General features: G+C 34.7%; 5 protein-coding genes across 5 annotated transcripts; 4 read left to right on the top strand and 1 right to left on the bottom strand.

Moving 5' to 3' along the window:
• Positions 1-1628: 1628 nt before the first annotated feature.
• Positions 1629-2222, top strand: HELRODRAFT_171478 (hypothetical protein; the record flags this gene model as incomplete). The annotated part of the gene is made up of 1 exon (XM_009018189.1): positions 1629-2222. One exon carries the CDS (start codon positions 1629-1631, stop codon positions 2220-2222), a length of 594 nt encoding a protein of 197 aa, XP_009016437.1.
• Positions 2223-2634: 412 nt separating this feature from the next.
• HELRODRAFT_171477 (hypothetical protein) lies at positions 2635-4390 on the top strand (the record flags this gene model as incomplete). Its single annotated transcript, XM_009018188.1, has 5 exons — positions 2635-3012; positions 3119-3365; positions 3501-3758; positions 3927-4040; positions 4347-4390. The coding sequence occupies 5 exons, from the start codon at positions 2635-2637 to the stop codon at positions 4388-4390; spliced, it is 1041 nt and encodes a 346-aa protein (XP_009016436.1).
• A 3505-nt stretch (positions 4391-7895) lies between these two features.
• HELRODRAFT_77258 (hypothetical protein) lies at positions 7896-11061 on the top strand (the record flags this gene model as incomplete). The annotated part of the gene is made up of 4 exons (XM_009018187.1): positions 7896-8198; positions 8785-8961; positions 10094-10170; positions 10842-11061. The coding sequence occupies 4 exons, from the start codon at positions 7896-7898 to the stop codon at positions 11059-11061; spliced, it is 777 nt and encodes a 258-aa protein (XP_009016435.1).
• A 1168-nt stretch (positions 11062-12229) lies between these two features.
• Positions 12230-16048, bottom strand: HELRODRAFT_171475 (hypothetical protein; the record flags this gene model as incomplete). The annotated part of the gene is made up of 5 exons (XM_009018186.1): positions 12230-12391; positions 13800-13921; positions 14021-14658; positions 14728-15323; positions 15377-16048. The coding sequence occupies 5 exons, from the start codon at positions 16046-16048 to the stop codon at positions 12230-12232; spliced, it is 2190 nt and encodes a 729-aa protein (XP_009016434.1).
• Positions 16049-19981: 3933 nt separating this feature from the next.
• HELRODRAFT_152677 (hypothetical protein) lies at positions 19982-20254 on the top strand (the record flags this gene model as incomplete). Its single annotated transcript, XM_009018185.1, has 1 exon — positions 19982-20254. A coding segment is annotated over one exon (273 nt), but the record flags the coding sequence as incomplete, so codon positions are not given.
• Positions 20255-20562: the final 308 nt, after the last annotated feature.

The raw sequence follows: 20562 nt of genomic DNA, 5'->3' as shown, positions 1-20562 counted from the left end.
CTCCAGAACAACACTCACAGAGGAACAAACCAACATCCTCAACCACGGACTAGGTTTCGTTTCGAGCAACAATATCATACACAAACACAAAATCGAAAACAGCATCAACAAGATCATTTGCGACCTCAAGATTAGAGATTTTATAGACACCCACCAACTCAACAACCACCACGACATTTTTCTCAACACACTCAACAAACATATCAAGTCCACATGGACGCCACACAACAACAAACTATCCCACAGATGCATCACCACCATCACCAAAATCGAGGACATTACAAAAAAATACATCACGAAAAACTTCACCAATAGCAACACATTGATCAACAACACAAAAAAACACAACATCAGCAAAAAACAACACTTACATCTAAAAAATCTAATCAACAATGAAAACATCATCATCCGCAGAGCTGACAAAGGATCAGTTTTCGTAATCCTCGATAGAAACAACTACATTCGGGAAGCGGAAATACAACTCTCGGACGCAAAATTTTATAAAAAAATCAACACACAAATTGACAACCGCCGGGAAATAATGCAATATCTTAACACTATGAAAGCCAACAAAATTATAACCAGCAAGCTACACAAGTGGCTCTCACCTTCAATTAACTTCAGGAACAGGTACTTCTACACACTACCTAAGGTACACAAGGAGAGAAGCAAATGGCTCGATGAATTTACTCCACTAGGAAGACCAATCGTGTCAGACACTCACTCCATCAACCAAAACCTGTCCATCTTCGTCGAAACACAACTGAAACTCATCACCCAACACTTACCCTTCATCACCAAAGACACATTTACATTCATCAATAACATCACCAAGTGTAGAACAAACCAACAACAAAGACTCGTCACGGCAGACATCACCTCACTCTACACAAACATGATCAACAAACGTTCCATCGCCATTGTAAGAAAATTCCTCAAGAAATACATGCCACACAATCCGTACAACTGCATGACTATTAAGTTCTTACAAATCTCACTCGACAACAACGACTTCATCTTTAACAATCAACAATACTTACAAACAAATGGATGCGCAATGGGAAAAATCTTCTCCCCCACACTAGCCAATCTCTATCTACATCACCTAGACGACACCCTCAACAAACACTTCAAACAACACATCAACGCATACAATAGATACATTGATGACATATTTTTCACATTCACCGGCACTACACAACAACTCAAAAAAATAATGGCTATTGCTAATAATCTTATCCCGTCTATAAAACTAACCTTTGAAACACACTCTGAACACATCAACTTTCTTGACACCACTATCTTTAAGAATATCCCACACTCACCCTTTTTACATTCAAAACCATTCTTCAAACAAACCAACACCTTCGATCTACTACACCACAACTCACACCATCCACCACACGCCTTCAAATCAATCGTCACATCACAAATCAAACGCTACGCATCCATCTCATCACTGTTCTTTGACTTCAAAGAGAGTAGCTTCAAACTTATCAACAGACTCAAGCAAAGAGGATATAATTACCAAAAACTCAAAAAACATTTCAAAGCCATCGCAGGGCAATACACAAAGATCTCACCAAAACCCAACAGACAACAACAACAACAACCCGAACAATGAAAACATGAACACCAACACAACCACTGACGACGACACCGACACACAAACTTCTAACATCACATGCGACAATGAAGAAGATGTAGAAGATAACGAACAAACCATCTACAACACCTTCATCAACGAAATTCTCACCAACTATAACGACCCAACCAATAGCAACACCTATAACTATAACGACACCGCAGAATCAGATAACCACAACAACAACAATAGCAACAATACCAACACTTACAATAACAATAGCACAACAGAATCTGATAACAACATTACAAATGAGATGACAAACAACCAAGACGCCAAGGAGAAGAACAACAACGACAACCAGAACAACAACGACGAAGACATTCGTCAAACCGGAAACAAAAACAACAACAACAAATTCATAATCGTTCGACCATACAACAGACAACTTAACTCATTCTACGAAGAAATCATCACCACTCTAATCCTACATGGATTTATCCAAAACCACAACGACATCCTACAAGCATACACAATCAACAAACCACTACACCGCATACTATTTAACACCCCCACTAAACACATAAACACACACCCATACTTACACATCCAACATCGTAATAATAACCATCGTTAACTAATAATAAACATAGGAACATAGAATGATAGAATCCAGTCATCTCGAGCCGTCGAATCAATACAGAAACAACATGTCAACCACCAACCAACCAACTACGACAACCACCAACCATTCAGTACCAACTATCTCAACATCAACTCGGAAGCATGATGATGTACTCAATCGTATTAAGGCTGTACTATATATTTTTACTCGTTCACACACACACACACATATATATATATATATATATATATATATATATTATATATATATATATTATATATATATATATATATATACATACACACCAGTATATTTTTATCTTCTCAGACTCCGTGCATAGAGAATATAGAGGCTAATAAAGATAGGCTTGATCGATTAAAAAATGTCGATGAAAAGATTGACCGGTTGATTGGTATTTTAAAAAATGTCCAACACTTCTTGGACAGATGTGGTCAAGAGGAATATGAATGAAGTAAACAAAGGAATAACTTCGGTTCGCAAAACAATCGAGGTTGTCAATGATTTTAATGAGCGCGAAAACAGCGTCGTACTCTTTAATTTTCCTGAGAATGAGACTGTGGTCAAGGATAGAGATAACGTTACGGGTTTCTTGATGTCGTTGTCCGATAATGCGCTGAAGCATGAAGAGTTTGTGAAAATAAATAGACAGGGCAGGAGGCTTGACTCAGCTACTTCACCGCGTCCAATAATAGTTAAATTCATCGATACGGCAATTAAATCAATGATTATGAAAAAGCTTTTTAAAATCAAGTTGTTGGATGCGAACATGAAGAGTGTGAAGGTTAGTGATGACCTGACTAAAGGATCAACGTGCCCGCCTGAAAAGTTTTGATCAACGATGCTAAGATAAGTGAATCCATCGATGCTGGTTTTTTATACCGAGTCAGAGGATCGGCAGGCCGGTGGAGGATTATAAAATATTCGAAACCTGCATCAAATCAAACTTAAATCTGGGTTTACTAAATATAAGGTCAATACGTTCTAAATATGATGCGGTTTATGAGTTGCTGTCTAATGGTATGGACGTATTCGTATTGACTGAGACATGGCACGGTTCATCTAATGATTTAACGATAAGACTGGTAAAGCCTGAAGAATTTGGTTATGTTGACTGCGTGCGACCTCGGGACCCAGGTCATGGTGGAATAATTGTTTACTTCAGAAAAAGTTTTAGAGTTAAAAAAATTGAAATACCGGTTTTCAATTCCTTAAAATATTCTGCGGTAAAACAAGTATTATTTTATTAGAGTATTTATAGACCGGGTTCAGCTACAATCACGCCTGCTTTTTTCAATGAAATCGAAATCATGTTGGAACAGGTATCGTTGGGTGGTGATTTTGTGATACTGGCTGGAGATTTGAACGTACACGTTGAAAGAACGGATGATGATCATGCTGCCAACCTTCGGGAAATCTTTGAACTATTCAATATGCGTAATAGAGTTTACTCATGTTCATGGTGGTACCTTGGATTGGTGGCTTCATCGATGGAATTTCCGGCATCTGCTTGTTTGGTGGGTCCTTGTGGTTTGTTTTCTGATCATGGTTTAGTTCAAGTTAAATTTCCTTTGGCTTTCAAGTAGCCGGTGGTTAGAAAAAAACTGGTTCGTTCATGGAATCGTGTAGATGATAATCAGTTCGCCACCTTAATACAAAACTCGCCAATCTTTGGACCGTTTGATTCATCTTATCCAGAGTTTTTGATCAAATTGTTCGAGAAAGAAATCAAAGCTATAGTAGACATTGTTGCTCCACAGCACTTGGTTGCATCCAGAAATATGCCAGCTTCACCGTGGTTTGATGATAAATGTAAGTTTGTAAGAAATCATGCAGAAGAGCTGAAAAAAGGTATCGTCGTGATCCAAACGCCATTAACAAAAAAAATTTCGCGTCTTGTGCGCGAATATAACACTCCATGCTCACTTAACATTGAGCGCCACTCTTAACATGGTTCAAGTTGAAAGTAAAAATAATTCTTTCAAAATTTGTTTTCTCGGTAACTATAAATGCTACAATATTAAATTTGGTACTATTTTAATCAGCAAATTTTGCTTTATAAGAAAAAGTAGTTTATATACAAAAAAATTTTTTTTGAAAAATCGTGCGACCTGCTAGCTTTATTCAATGCTATCTTGCGTCGAATAGATTCAGACCAGTGATAGGAGGACCTGCCTCTGATTTTACCAGTGTTTATTGTGTTTACACTTTAACAAAAAAAATTTCATTGAGTCTCTCAGGAAAAAGAATATTTTGTTTTCTTCGAAAGGAAAAATTACTAGAGATATTTAATCGATTCCAATCGATCTAGCCCCAGGATGCTCTGGAGGACAATCAATAAGGTTTTATGCACAACCAATTCATCAAATTCACCTGATATGTCTGTTGATTTAAACCCAGATGACTTTGCAGAATTTTTAAAAATAAAGTAGATACAACTCTTGAAACAACGAAACATTCCAAAGAACCAATAATTCAACCGGCGCATCTCGATAATGAAATGTTGTTTTCATCTTTCAAACAATATTCTTGTGATGAGATTCGCAAAATTGTTCTTGATTCACCAATGAAGTATTGTTTGTTTGACTGTCTACCAAAAAAACTGTTTCAAGAGTACGTTGATCTGTTTCTTCCGTTTCTGACATTTTTCATCAACTTATGTCTAGCATCTGGTTATTTTCCGAGGTCGTTAAAGTTTGCAATTGTCACTCCGTTATTGAAAAAACAGACTCTAGACAAAAATATATTAGCAAATTATAGACCAGTATCAAATCTGCCATTTTTATCAAAAGTTAGTGAGCGAATCGTTCAAAAACAGCTTCTGCATTATTTCAATCAACACAACTTTCTGCCAAAATATCAATCGGGTTTCAAAAGACTTCACTCAACTAAGTGTGCATTGATTGATGTTGCATCAGAGTTGTTTGCAGCTATGGATGGTCAAAATATCTCAGTTCTTGCTCTACTCGACGTCACTGCAGCATTTGATTGCGTTAGTCATGCGATTTTACTGAAGAAACTTGAAATTCTTTTGGAGTCTCAGGAGTTGCACTGAAATGGTTATAATCATATCTTTTAGGAGGTAAACAACAGGTTTCATTCAACAATAAAGCATCAAATATCTATGAACTCAACCATGGTGTACCTCAGGGTTCTGTTTTGGGACCACTTCTGTTTCTACTGTACACGTCAAATGTGTTCGATTTGATAAAGTCACTCAATTTAAAGTATCACGCATTTGCTGATGATATTCAGATTGTGGCAAGTGGATCGGCTGCTTTGTTCCAAGAAACCGTTGACAAACTTGTTCGATGTCTGTTGGCCGTGGAGTCGTGGATGATTGATCATCGACTGTAATTGAATCACGTCAAAACTCATTTTTTGCCTGTAGGAACGTGGCAGCAAATTGCTAGATTGCAAATTGACTCTGTCAGAATCAACAACTCTGATATCTCATTCTGCAAGTCCGACCGAAATTTAGGAGTTATTTTTGTTAAAAACACGTCAATGAATGATCATATTAATGTTTTGACGAGTGAACGTCACAATCAGCTTCGAATGTTGAGAACAATAAGACGTTCATTAAATGAAACAACTTTAAAAAGTCTAGTTCATGCATTCATTCATTCAAGACTAGACTATTGCAATAGTCTTTTTTATGGTGTATCAAAAAAATTAATTTCTAAATTGCAGTCAATCCAGAACAGGACTGCTAAGCTTAATGTTGGAGGCTCAAAATTCGAACATATTACGCCAATACTACGTGAGCTCCATTGGCTTCCAATATATAAAAGAATAACTTATAAATTGGTTGTAATGATGTTCAAAATTGTTAACGGAGTGGTATCTACATATCTAGTTGAAAGATTGTCTGTTAAAGCAACGCAGTTGGGACGTTTGCGATTGAGATCCGACTGCACGCATCTACTGGATGCACCTCGAACTCAGTGACTTGTGGAAGAAATTTTGCAGTGGCTGGACTCATGGTCTGGAACAGTCTGCCTCCTAGTCTTCATCTACCTGGACTTTCACTTTCTGCAAACAATTGAAAGCGCACTTGTTTAAACATCATTTTTATTCTTGTATTTGACGATCAACTTATTACGATATGTATATGATATATATATATATATATATATATATATATATATATATATGGGTTCAGACTGTCGTATATACAGTTATTAAGAAATATCACTGCATTTCCCGTATTGTTGAGTTTGTAACTAAAATTTCCAATTTTTCGAACAATTTTTTTATCGAAATTATTCAATTTATTCGAATAAATAATAAAATTTTTAATTAGTTTAGACTGCATTTTTCATATATACCTTTACATAAAAGCCTTTTTTGGTAACCTTTACCATCATTAGTGTAATAGAGTTTGTGATAATGTTATATGAAATACCATTATATATATATATATATATTATTGGTAAACCATTATCCGCCATAGGCCAGACGTACGTTTCTTCTCTTCGGGTAATGGTTTACCAATAATGTATGTATATATACGATATATGTATGTATATATACGATATATGTATATATATATATATATATATAAATCTGGTAAAAGACCATAATTAATGCAGTAATTCATGCAATCTACCGAATTTCTAGCGTTGGATAGTTTAATTCTTGTCCTTATTATTTATTTTAATAAAGTTAGAATAATATAGAGTTTTCCAATTCATTTCCGAGTGTATAGGAACTATTTCGATTCTTCGATCATCTTCAGCACTTGTCTTGTTTCAGTTTATATAGAGATTGTGTTTAACCCAGTACTTATTGCAGTTTATATAGGGAATTTGTATAACCCAAGGCCCTTGTTCCTGTGATTAGCATTTTATTGCTATTAGTGACTTTATTAATTTTAACAAAGTCACTAATAGCAATAAGTGCAAATCTAAAAATTTACTAAGTCACTAAAAGCAATAAATGCAAATCACAGGAGCAAAGGCCTGGGCTACAAAAATCCAAACGAGCATGATGAAAGAATAAACCAAAGTATTCAATGTGTCTTTGGTTAAACATTTTCTCATTTCTTTTTCAGCAAACGTAGCTGAAATGTGCAAGATTTAAACAAAGACTTTATTTGTTAGTTCATCGACAGCTTGGAATCCAGAATTAAACCAAGCACTAGAAAAATTTATAACATTGTGCCTTCTTTCTGGCTCTTTTTTATTAGCATTCAAAAAACGCTGTTGTAAGCCCTATTTTGAAAAAAGTACATTGAACGACAATAAACTTTCAAGTTATCGGCTTCTGTCATACCTTGTGCTTTTGTCGAAAGTCTTGTACGTATAGTCGTTCAGCAACTTGTCGATCTTTTAAACACCAATAGTCTTTTTCCGGTTTACCAATCTGGTTATCGTCGGTTTCTTATTTATTTTAACTAAAATTGGACAGGTTTTCTTGAATAATTAAATGTTATTGATCAATTAAAAAAATAATTTTTATATTTTTTTAATGATCATAGTTAGTTATAACACATTATTTTTTCATTTTTGTCTTGATTGTGAAAATCAAAACCCGCCCGCTGATTAAGGATAGGTTGATTCAATAGTTTGCTGTCTAATGCTTTATGATATTTGGCAATTCACTCCAGGAGGTTTTCAAATTGCATTGAAATTAAATGTTTTTTTCAGATAATTAACATAAATTATGGATACATTTCACATTTTGGAGTTAATTGGAAAAGGCTCTTTTGGCAAAGTTTACAGAGGCAGAAAGAGGTGTTCTGGTTCTAATGTAGCATTGAAATTTATATCCAAAGTTGGAAGAAAAGATAAAGATATAATAAACTTAAAAAAGGAAATTGAAATCATGAAAAATATTTCTCATCCTTACATTGTAAACCTGATCGACAGTTTTGAGACACCAAGAGAAGTTATTGTAGTGACTGAGTTGGCTGAAGGAGATTTGTTCCAAGTTTTAGAAGACGATAATATTCTCCACATCAGTGAAGTAATCGTTAATTATCATTCACCAAATATTTAAATATAAATTAACCTAACCTAATGAACATTGAGCAACCAGTTTTTCAAACGAGTCATAATATGTAACGAATGATTTGACTACTTTTTGTATGATAGATTGCAGAGCTAATCATTTGTTTTTTCTTATTTCCATTTTTCTTTCAACCTATACTTCTGCTTCGTGCAAAAGTCTTTTTGGCATTTTTCTCTTATTCATGCACAGTCCAATTACACAAGCCTATCCGCAATTTTTTCTACAACCTTACACCTTTGGATCATTTTGCAAGCTTAATCACTTTCTGTCCAACTAATGAAGACTGTAGTTATCTCTGATTTTATGATGTTTCAATTTTTTGCTGCACTTACAGTTCTATTCCTGTTTTTCAGGGAATGTTTCCAATGCATTAAGTTTTTTGGTTTTAGTTTTTACTATGTGATACGTTTTTTTTAATTTTTGCGTTATTAAATCTTACAATGGTAATTTGAAGCAAATTAGGCAATTAAAGCTGTTACTTTTAAATAAATATTGTTTTTCCTGGAAATTTATTAATTGATTTGCTTTGTTTTTTTGACAGATCCAAACTATTGCTAAGCAGTTGGTTCTAGCTCTTAATTACCTTCATGCAAATCGCATTCTGCATAGAGACATGAAACCACAAAATATTTTGTTGGCTAATGGTAATGTTAAACTATGTGATTTTGGATTTGCTCGGAGTATGAGCCAACATACTCTAGTTTTGACTTCTATTAAGGTTGAATCAGTTATTAATTTAAATATATTTTTTCCATTACTATTTCAATTTTTTGATCCGATGTTTACAAAGTTTTTTTTTTCATAGGTGCTGAAAATTTTGATTTTTAGCTGTGAACAAACATTAAAATACGACATTGAATCCATTCAACTGGTCGTCATTAATAAATTAATATTGTCAGCAGCAGATGGTTAAAATGTAGTTACTAGAAGAACAGCTGGATAGCATGAAAGATAGAATATAAAAATAGACTAAATCACTTTCTTCTATATGCATTGGCATCAAGGCAGATAGGCGGCAGGATGTATAATATTTCATGTAAATCCACATTTCGTCAATTGTGTTGTTTAGGTTTTTTATCGTCGTTTCGGACCACCAACAAATAATCTTGCATGTTTTACATTGCCGATAAAAGCCCACACAATGGAAAAATTGTTGTTCAAGATGCGGATGGCCTGTCCAATCCAGCAAAAGACTGCATGAAACATAATGATTACAGTACACATTGTAACTATATATGTTCAGTGACTGTAATTCAATTTTCATGAAATTTCCATTATTTGGACGTTTGCAAACATTGCCTGCGACTTTATTCCCATTAATGCAATGAAAGAACTTTTTTAGTGGTGTTTCTTTGGTGATTGGAAAAAGGCCAAAGATTAAAGGTCTCTTAAACTATTCCTAGTTTAAGAGGAATCAAAACGCACAAACATCGTACATGAATATATGCTAAACAACGCCTCGCACACGAAGCGTGGTGGGCGGGAATCTTTTTGTCGTGTTCAAACCCGGTCACAGCACGCAATGAGAAGCAGAACCGGGCGACCTTAACTACGACGTTAACCATCAAGCCGCCCAATTGTACATCAAAACATTGCTTCCACTAAATTTTGGTAAAGCCAAAAAATGTGGAAATATAAATTTAAAATGTTTTACATTAACAGAATTATAACTTGTAAACAGATTTTAATTAACATTTTAATGATAATCGTTAAATTTTTCTTGGTCATAAATAATTTTACAATTTAAAATAATGTGGTCAGCAATTGATATAAAGACGAAATTAATGTTTTTAATATAGCCATGACTATAACGTTATTATAATTAAAGCATCTTGAAATTATTTCTATAGGGTACCCCTTTATACATGGCACCTGAATTGCTGAATGAAAGTCCTTACAGTCATTGTGTTGATTTGTGGTCAGTCATGTTTTCCTTTCATTATATATAATATATGAATGTACCACTCAAAAAATCTGTGAACATGAACATCCACTGAATTAAACACATTCACTAATTTTGACCCACAGTAACGGACACCGTCAACTTCAGAGAACAGTTTCTGAAAAATAAATTTTTACATAATACTTTACCTGCTGACGTAATATTTTAATATACTATGGAGTTTTGCATGTTTCCGCATTTCCAAAAAACCTAATTTTGCCAACTCCAGAAATTGCGGTATAACTGAAGCAAATCACAGATTTTTGAAGAATTCGTTGTTTACTTCCATCTTAATTAAATAAAATGCGAGTTTCGTTAGTAAAAGAGCATGTCGCAAAAAATTTTCACATGATCAAACTTCAATCCACCAGAAGCACGCTTGGCGCACGGTTCTGCACTGACCGCAACTTGCGCATAGATTTTTGACTGTTGCAGTAGTCCAATGGATTTCTCTTGCTAAAGATAAACTCAGCTTCAATTGGGCCATTTCCTTAAATTTTAAGCTTACTCGCATCTTAGCGGGATAACAGCTTTAATAACAACCTCCTATTTACATTTAAACGATTTATGCATTTGCTACCATTATCTGCAGTATTATATTATATTTTATCATTGTTATTGTAATAACAGTTTTACTTTATCTCGTTCATATGCAGGTCTCTAGGTTGTATTTTATATGAATGTTTTGTGGGTCAACCTCCTTTTATGGCATCAAATATTTTTCAACTTGTACCACAGATTTTGAATAATGACGTAGTGTGGCCTACAAACATGCCAATTAATTTTAAAAGTTTTTTGGTAGGACTTCTTATGAAAGACCCGGCATGTAGACTATCGTGGCCGAAATTGATGCATCACCCATTTATTAACAGTTGATCTTTTTTTTAACTATATAATTATATATATATAACGATTTTATTTTATTACGAAGCATTGAAACAATAATTTTACACAATTTGTTATTTGTTGAAATGTTTTCTCTACAAATTTTGTAAACGTTAGTGAACCGGGCGATAAGGAGTAAAATCATCGTCAAAATTACAGCGGTTAATCATTTAATCGATGATCTCCTTCGTTCTTACCTGCTGACTCAAGCTGATTCCCAACAACTACCTGTCCAAAGCACTCCATTTCAAATACTTTCGATCTCTCCATGGCTTTTCTTTGTTGCACAAGTTTCGCCTACGCTCAACTGTAATAAAACCCGGGTTTCTAGTTTTTTCAATTTTGTTTTATTAGTTCTTTAACTACAAGACGTTGTCATGAAAATTAACCAAGTTGTTGACCACTTCTAGAACCATCTGACCTGAATATTTTGACGATTGGGAATAATAATGGGTATCATCTTGGTTATCAATATCAATATCAATGACCATACAAGCTCTTTGAGCTTCTGCGTCTCCCACTTATAAAGACTTATAAATCAATAAATAAAATCGACGCTGTCATATGTAGTGACGGCTGACTATTAATTAAATTAAACAAAAAACTTTTGTATTGAAAGAATCGAATTCTTCATTTTTTGTTTGTGTTGACTCAAAATATCATTTCGACCTTTTCGTCAAAAGAAAACAAGAGATAATTTCAAAGGCAATGTAATCAATCAATCAGTCGTGATGGTCGAGCGGTTAAGGTGCTGTTTCGCAGTGTATGTAGTAACCAGGTACGAATATGACAAAAAGATCCCCGCCTATCCCATGCTTCGTATGTGATGCGTCATTTAACATGTATTCATATACGATGTTCGGGTGTTGTTGATTCCTCTGAACCTAGGAAAGGTGTAATCATGGATATATCCATGGATATAATAGCCCTTTTTTTAAACTTATTAATCGATCAATAAACCATTCAATCAAATATATTTATAAGGCACAATTCAATTAGCCCGAACAGCAAATTATATTCAAACAGTGATTTCCAAACACCCACGATTTCATTACGAGAAGTCTGTGAATAGGCATTTTTCGTCTACCACTAACCATCCATCCATCAGTAGCATTTAAATTTTTAATGATGCGAACTAACGATGAAAAACTGTTTTTATTCAATTCAAACTGTCAAATCGCCATTCATCGGCGCCTAGCATGACAGGACTTGTCACCCATCCTTTGCTCTTCATGAGGCACACAAACTCGGAGAAGCTGTCCTCCACGTACTCCTGGGAATGGCTGAGCACATCATTTACATTTCCTAAATACAAATAAATCTGCTTTCATTATTTGTGAAAATGTTCAATTTTAAAACTTTAACGTTAACATCGACAATTAAATCTCAAAAAAATATTCGGCATGCAGTGTTGCGTTCTTGATGTCTGATAAAATGTTCTAGAATGTGCGTCTATTAATATGTCGAGGTAGCATGCACACATTGATGACTACGACATCAATGATAAAAAATATTGCACAGAAATTCAACATAGTTTTCAATTCTATTGAAATTTGATTAACGTGAAGTAAAAAATTTTTGAAAAAAATTTTTTGCGTTGATAAACATCACACAGTAATAAACAAAAAGAAAAAACTTACTAGAAACGCATGCTCTGATAATGGAATCAATTTTTTTAGATGAGAATACCGATCGTTTCTGAATAAAAAATAAAAATGACATCCTGTTGATGTTATCAATCAATCAATCTTCGTTTTGCGTCCAGAGACCCGGTTTCCCGAGGTGGGACGTTGTTTTCTTTGCCAACAAATTTTTGCGCCACATTAGACGATCAGTTGTATCTTGGCACCCCTTGACCACTTAAGGCCTGCTGGGGACTAGGGACCGTTGTTTTTCTTTGTGATGGCATAAGAGTAATTTGGGGAAAAGTTTTTACATCCGGACACCCATCCTGACGACAACCACCAGTTTTAAGCGGTGGGCCTAGCCTTTCGCTTAAAAGCACGCAAGGCAGCGTGGATGCAGTTTTATGTCATGCCCAGTACCATAAACATAAATTAAACAGTTGATGTTACTGCATGTATAAAATATTATCTTACTATCTTAATTAATTTGAATTAGTGACCAAACATTAACACTTCAAAATTTTGAACTTATAAATGGAACATCATTATAAAACTTAACTTTCATGGGTGTGTACTAGGGTGGTTCAAAAAAAATTTTTTTTTAATATTTAAGTGCACACCCCCTATATTTTTTCCTTAGCTGAAAGTTAGCATGTGTGCAAAATTTCATTCAATTCTGACAATATTTAGAGGTTGCTCAATGACATTCAGTTTTTCACCATATTTAGCATATAAGCGAATATTGGTCAGTGCTACAATTTTGTGTTTAATGTTTATTTTGCAGTAAAATGAACAACATTCTTGTGAAAATCATGTAAGATTTAACAGTTCTACAAATTTATACTCAAAATAACAAAATATTCAACACTAAACAAACAGTTCTCACAAGGTAAAGGCAACTTGATTATGCCAAACGAAAGTTCAGTACTGTTAATCTTTGATTGAGAAACTGAAATTAACTTGAGGCAATTAATGTACTCAGTTTATGTTTTTCTGTTAATCACTCATAGTATGTCAGACTCAAAACATAGCAGCAGCTGCTTGAGCACTGGCTAATGTGCGCTTAGATGAGTCCGGAATACGTGTTCGATTGTCCTCCACCACCTGTATCAGTTTTTGCAGTTCTGTTTCATTTTTGGTTATAGACTGGTTAAAATTTGTCATGAGTGCCACAGTGCGTTCTGCAGTGTCATTAACGACCTTAAGTGACTTCACAACATTTGCTACTTTTTAAAATAAAGGAAGATCATTCCATGAGTCTGGTTCAGTTTCACGCAAGATAGCAACATCCATTCCAAGTGATAACAATGCAGCACGAGATGTACCTGATACCAGATCATGCAGTGGTTTGCTTTTCACCTGTTCCAGTTCAGTTGCAGGATATTTGACACCTCGCACACTCCAGTCAGAATCTACTGCAGTCATTGCTTCCACAATCAACTGCTTCTCAGCATTTGCAACCTTATTTAAGAACAATGACAGCCAAACCATTTCTGTACCAAGATACCACAGATGATTCTTCAACTTTTTAGTGGCAGCACTTGCTACATTCTTGTTGATTTCAGAGTATTGTTCAATTCTGCTCAGAAGTTGCAGGTCATTGACTGGTGCATCACTGGGTATTGGGCACAACATCCATGCTGGCACATATATATGGGTTGCAAATAGGCAGAATTCAGTTAAACTTTTTGTTTCAGTTGCTGTTAGCTTGAATTCATTGCGGAACAAATACATTTTGAGACAGTAGATCACTTTGGCCATCCATCTGGCCATGTGATATGCTCCAGGAACACGGAAATGGTACTTGCCATCAGTCTGCATTGGATAACCCAGCACTAAGAGACAGAGTTCAACCAACTCCTTGTAATCCTCTCGTGGGATGTATGAGCTGTCAGCTGAAAGAAAACATGTCAAAGATGGTACTATGTCAGACCGCATCATCTGTAGCAATGAGTGGTTCATCCTGTCATCATCAAGTGGCTTGTGGTTTGACTGATTTATATTTGGCCAGTAGGCTCAAAATCTTTCAAACATTCCAATGTTGGGGCCACGGCTTGGACCAAACAGAACTGTGAAAACTTCACCGATTATCAATTCATGTACATGATGACGACAAGCAAAGTGCAAGAGATTTCTATGGAGCAGTTTCTCCAGCAAAACACATGCTCCACTTGACGTCCCAGTATTGGCAGCAGTAGTATCAAAGCACATGCCTATAATGTCTTCACTAACGTCCCATAATTTGAGCAACTGAAAAGTTGCATTGGCCTGTGTTAGTGCAGTGCTTGATGCAATTTTAACAATTCCTAAGATTTTCTCCACATTACAGCCAGTCACAACAACAGCCAGTCTATCAGTTCTGGAGTGTGGATCATCATTCATGATCTTCCCATCCCAGTGAACCAGAAGGGGGTTTCTGTCACGATCCTGAAATTGTTGACGAATACTGCTGTCAATGGTTGATCGATGTTGCTGTCGTTTACGATGAACTGTGGAACGTGACAGAGATGTATCCCTGATGTCTTGCCCACTAGCTTGTGCAATGGCTGCTGCTAATACTGTGAACTTTTTATCTGACAGGTTTATTCTATCCAGTGCTGAAGCAACATCTGGCGACGACAACATATCCTGCAAATGTTCGTGTTTTTTTTGCTGGCACTGCTTGGCAGACTGTCTTTTACTTCACTGATCTGCTTTTTGTAGTACACTAGAATTTCAATTTCATAGTTGTCCTCTGTGTCCTGCTGTTCACTATCACTGTCATCAGAACTAGATAAATGTAGTGAGGTACTTTCTGTCATCCGCTCCTGCTCTCGCTCTTTTCTCTCTTCTTCTTTGCATTTACGTTGTTCTATGCGCTCTTCTTTCTTGGTCAGGTCTTTATCAATGCCACTCATTTGCATTCGTCGACTGCCCCTCTGGTCTTCAAGAAATTCTATATCTTCCTGAATTCGGATGAGCTGCATGGCGTGTTGGTGAGCAATATCAAACAGCATGTGCTCCTTTTCTTCAGATTCCTTCTCTCGTGCTCGTTGTGCTTCACTTTGTCTGTTTTTGTTCTTTTTTATTAGCTTGTAGTCATCAACTACCGACTTTACTTTTTCTACAACATGAGTATGGTAGGTTGTTGGTATTCTAGCCTTGTTCCACATGTCCATGACCTTATCTGACGACAGTTTTGCACTTTCAGGCACAGTTTTCTTTTCTACTTGATGATAATAAAAAAACATTCTCAGGACATCACCTGTTGTAGGCAATACATTTACTGGAAGTTCACTTTGTAACTGTCCAATCAGCCATATGTTAGTCATGCTGCGTGTTGTAAGAGCACCACAGTTTGAATTAGAAGCCATTTTATACGTAGTTAAATATGTACAGTACCGGTATTTCAAAATCACCTCAAATAACTAGTAAATCGACACAGTTAAATTATGCAGATATTTATCCTATTTTACTTTTTGCAGACAACTAATATGGTGACCATAGAATATTTAATAATAATAATGCATTTTAAAATATCTAATATCTATGTTTTGAATTAAGTAACCAACTTTTGATACTTTTCCAGTTATATTTGTATTTGGTTTCGAAATAATGAATTATCACATTTTTATATAATTTTGAGATGCATGAGCAACCTCTAAATTTAATTTGATTTGTCTTATTTTTGGTTTGTAAGTTTTTAGGACCCAATGGAAACTTTTCAGAGGGTGTGCACTCAAATCAGACAAAAAATTTTTTTCCCCATTCAAATGTGAACCACCCTAGTGTGTACGTAGATATAACTTCATTTATTATACACAAGCACGTGTTTTTACGTGCAGCCTATGTATTAAAAATTGTTTACAAAAACGTATGCACCGTGCACCTTTATGCCATGTTTAAAAATTTTTATTTGGTTGCTGACGGTGGTGATGCATTGAACTTGTGCTCACCTGCATCTAAACGTTTCTTTAACACAATTTCATATTTTCCTACTGACTAATAAAACAAAATTTGCCATATTATGGTGTTTTAAAATCCTTAACCGATACTGATACACCATTCAAAACCAATTTTACATCGGTGATTTACCGATGGCGATTTTATTTTTTAAAATACCAATGCATCGGCACTGAATTTTCAATCGATCGACATATGTAACGCCCATGTCGTGTATGCAACAATATCACTGCATTTTCAGAATTGAGGATTTGTAACTCAACTTTTTTATTCTACCAATTGTAATTTTATCTTCGTTAATCTACTTTGTAATAAATAAAGTTCTTGATACCATTATTAGATATTTTATTCCAAGGTGAGCCTTAAATCAATATTGACACCCAGACTTGAAGCGCTTGAAGAAAACTTGACTGTAACATCCTCAATGCATAGAGAAGATGCATTTGTTCTGGAGGGTTGTTTCCAGGTTCCTATGATAAACAATTTTTTCAGACTCTGATTAAGTTTCAGTGCATTGTTTTCCATCCAAACAATAACTCTTGTTAAAAAACGTCAGAATGTGGTTTCGACGTCATCAACTTCAGTTAGCGGGCGGATGATAATCATTTGTGTGTCGTGTGCCAAAGTGTGACTTGGCGAATATCGAACCCAAAACTGACGTTTGCAAAACATCCCACTTTATATGTTGTATTCTAGACAAAGTATTTCATATAAAACTTGATGAGTTCGATTAGACACATGCGATCTGAACCGCATATGCACCAAACTTTTGATAAAATTGCAAGAACAAAATATCATGTCTACACAGTCGAAAGCTGTCTCGCAAGCAGCAATACTCGTTGATTGCCCATCGTTTCGCAGAGTATTGGGAACACAAGCAACAGAATTGTTTCTATCGAGTGATAGATGATCCTCTGTATCCCGTCCTGACTGATGAAAAGGTAACAAACTGTTCTAAAATAAATATTTCAACAACTCTTCAGTGACTATCTTTCAATTACTTTTGATACAAAACGAAGGTTTGATACCGGTCTGTAATTATTTATTATTAATATCGTAGATGTCAACATTTATTTTTTAAAAGGTGAAATGACTACTGCATGTTTACATGATACAGGAACAGTGCTAACGTTTAAGCATATAAATTGATAACACTGTTGAACTTTTGAAAATAACTTAATGATTTTTTTGAAAAAATGCGTAGAGACAATCAAATCCATTAGACATTATTCTCATGTGACCCCGGAAGAAAATATTAGCCAACCCTTGGTCGAAAACATCCTACCTCGAAAAATATCTCGGAATTTTAAAGATTTCGTAATTGTTTAGCCCTCAATTGAAAAATAGAAGAACAGCCTATTCTATAAATTACCTTAAATATTTAAAAAAGGCAAACAAAAATCGAAATTTAAAAATGTCAACACTTTCCATTTTTGTTATAAATACAAAAAACAATTTATAAACAAAAAATAAAAAAATAATCTAACCGCGTTACACGATTGAGCGTAGCAAAATTGAATGACGTGAGCGTGATAAGAGGCTTTCAATTGGTCCATCCAACATGATTTTGTTGACAGAGCAAGATAAATATTACCTTGTAAAATTATAGTTGTATATCTAAAATTAAGACTAAATTTAAAAATAATTGTTTGCTATAAATTATTTATTCTATTTAAATGACTAAATGAACACAAGTGCAATATCAAAATTCCAACATAGCTCAGTCTTTCAATCAAATTTTGTTTTGCTTCGATATCCAATAAAGTTCCTTCTAGATACATAATAAGTCGGAAATTCTGAAACTTTAGCAATCAACCTCCCAGCAGACTTAAAGGACTTGAAGACAAAGTTACAGAAGTCAATTTTTGTGTTAACAAAACAGTTCACCAGAATTTTTGCACACTCTTCTGTGTGATAGATAACATCTGATTGAATTATTCTTTGTAAGGTGTTCGATGTTAGCATCCGGGCCAGGAACTATACAAAAGTTGATGATCCATTCTAATAAGTCACAAAATATTACGTAGACTGATCAGTGAACAAGTTGAATGTGGCTTGATTTGATTTGAAGTTTATGTTTAAAATGTGGTAGACTTCTTATATTATTAGAAATTATTTATATTTTTATATTATATTATCATTATAAAATTATATTATGTTATATACTAGATAAGGTCCTATATAATTATAATATATAGGACCTTGCATTATGACTATAATATATATAATAGAATATATTATAATTATGTGTATATATAATTATAATCTATATAATGTATATAAAAAGATCAAATTTAAAATTATTAGATCTAATCTTTTTAGTTGACTTTTTATATAAAAAAACCTAATTAATTGTCAAATTTTAATATTTTTGTTCTTTCTTGAATTGATGAAAAATCAGTATTGAATTTTGATTTATTTTAGATCATCTAGAGTCTTTAAAAAGAGAAATCACATTCACAACCTTTCCATCTTTCCATTATGTGATTATTTTTCTTTTTACAGTTTATTTGTAAATGCTATAAAAAAAGATCATATAATATTAAAACATATCAGTCTCCAGTTAGACTGATGCCATTGACAATGCTCTATAGTGGAAAAAGTCCTGACAACAGTCACCTTGTTGTGGGTATTTTTTTTTCATTTGTCACCCAGATTTACATATATACTATTAATTTTATATTTACTGGCTTGTGCATGAATTTTTCTGTCTCAGGATTTTTAGAACAATTTTTTTTAGAAGAAAAGTAGAACTTTTATTGGTATAATGTGGAATGTAAAATATTTTTGTATATAAGGTTGTATATTGTAAAAGTTCAGATGTCAAAAGAATTTTAACTTTGGGTTTTATAATTATTCATCAAATTAATAATTTATTGAAATTTATTTTAAAAATTTCATTGTAACTACTATGATTTATGTCATGCCCAGGATTGATGGTGTGCATCCACACTGCCTTGCGTGCTTTTGAGCGAAAAGCAAGGTCCACCACCGCTTAAAACTGGTGGTTGTTGTCAGGATGGGTGCCCGGATGTGAAAACTTTTCCCCAACTTACTCTTATGCCATCACAAAGAAAAACAACGGCCCCTAGTCCCCAGCAGGCCGTAAGTGGTCAAGGGGTGCAAAGAATCCCTGAGAAGTATGCAATAGCGGAGGGATGTTGCAGAAAAATTCAGAATGGCCCCTCTCTGGTACTTTTACTTGGAATGCTCAATGTTGGATCACTGACTGGCCGCAGCATGGAAATCGCAGAAATGCTCGAGCGTAGAAGGAAACCCGATGAAAATCAAATGGTGTTTGTCATGTCAACTCAGACAAAGAAAAATATAAACTATTCTGAAATGGTCAAAAGACGGCCAAAAATGGTGTTGGAATTTTTGTCAGAGAACCGCTAGCCCAAGAAGTACTGGATATTAAAAGGATTAATTCACGTCTTATGTGGATCAAGCTTCGCATAGAAAAGCAAACAATGATTATTTTTTCTGCATATGCACCACAAACAGGCAAATCAGAAGAAATGAAAAATGACTTTTGGACTGCATTCTCTGACACCATCTCAACAATACCAAAATCTGAAACAATCCTGATTGGAGGCGATCTCAATGGCCACGTTGGAGAGAAAACAGATGGTTTTGACAACGTACATGGCGGTTTTGGCTATGGAAAACGGAATGAAGATGGCAACTGCATTCTTGAGTTTGCTGAAAGTAACGGGTTTTGTTTACTGGCCACATATTTTAGAAAGAGGTTGGAACATCTCATAACATACAAAAGTGGACCATCAGCCACGCAAATTGATTTCTTCGCTGTCAAGCAATAACACCGAAGGCTATTTAAAAACGTCAAAGTTATACCTGGCGAATCATGTGTCGCTCAACATAGACTCCTTGTTGCAGACCTGGTTGTCGAACTGTCAAAACATAA

The sequence above is a fragment of the Helobdella robusta genome (genome assembly GCF_000326865.2).
Source record: "Helobdella robusta unplaced genomic scaffold HELROscaffold_20, whole genome shotgun sequence".
In the NCBI taxonomy this organism is placed as follows: domain Eukaryota; kingdom Metazoa; phylum Annelida; class Clitellata; order Rhynchobdellida; family Glossiphoniidae; genus Helobdella; species Helobdella robusta.
This window is presented reverse-complemented; position numbering and strand designations above follow the sequence as displayed.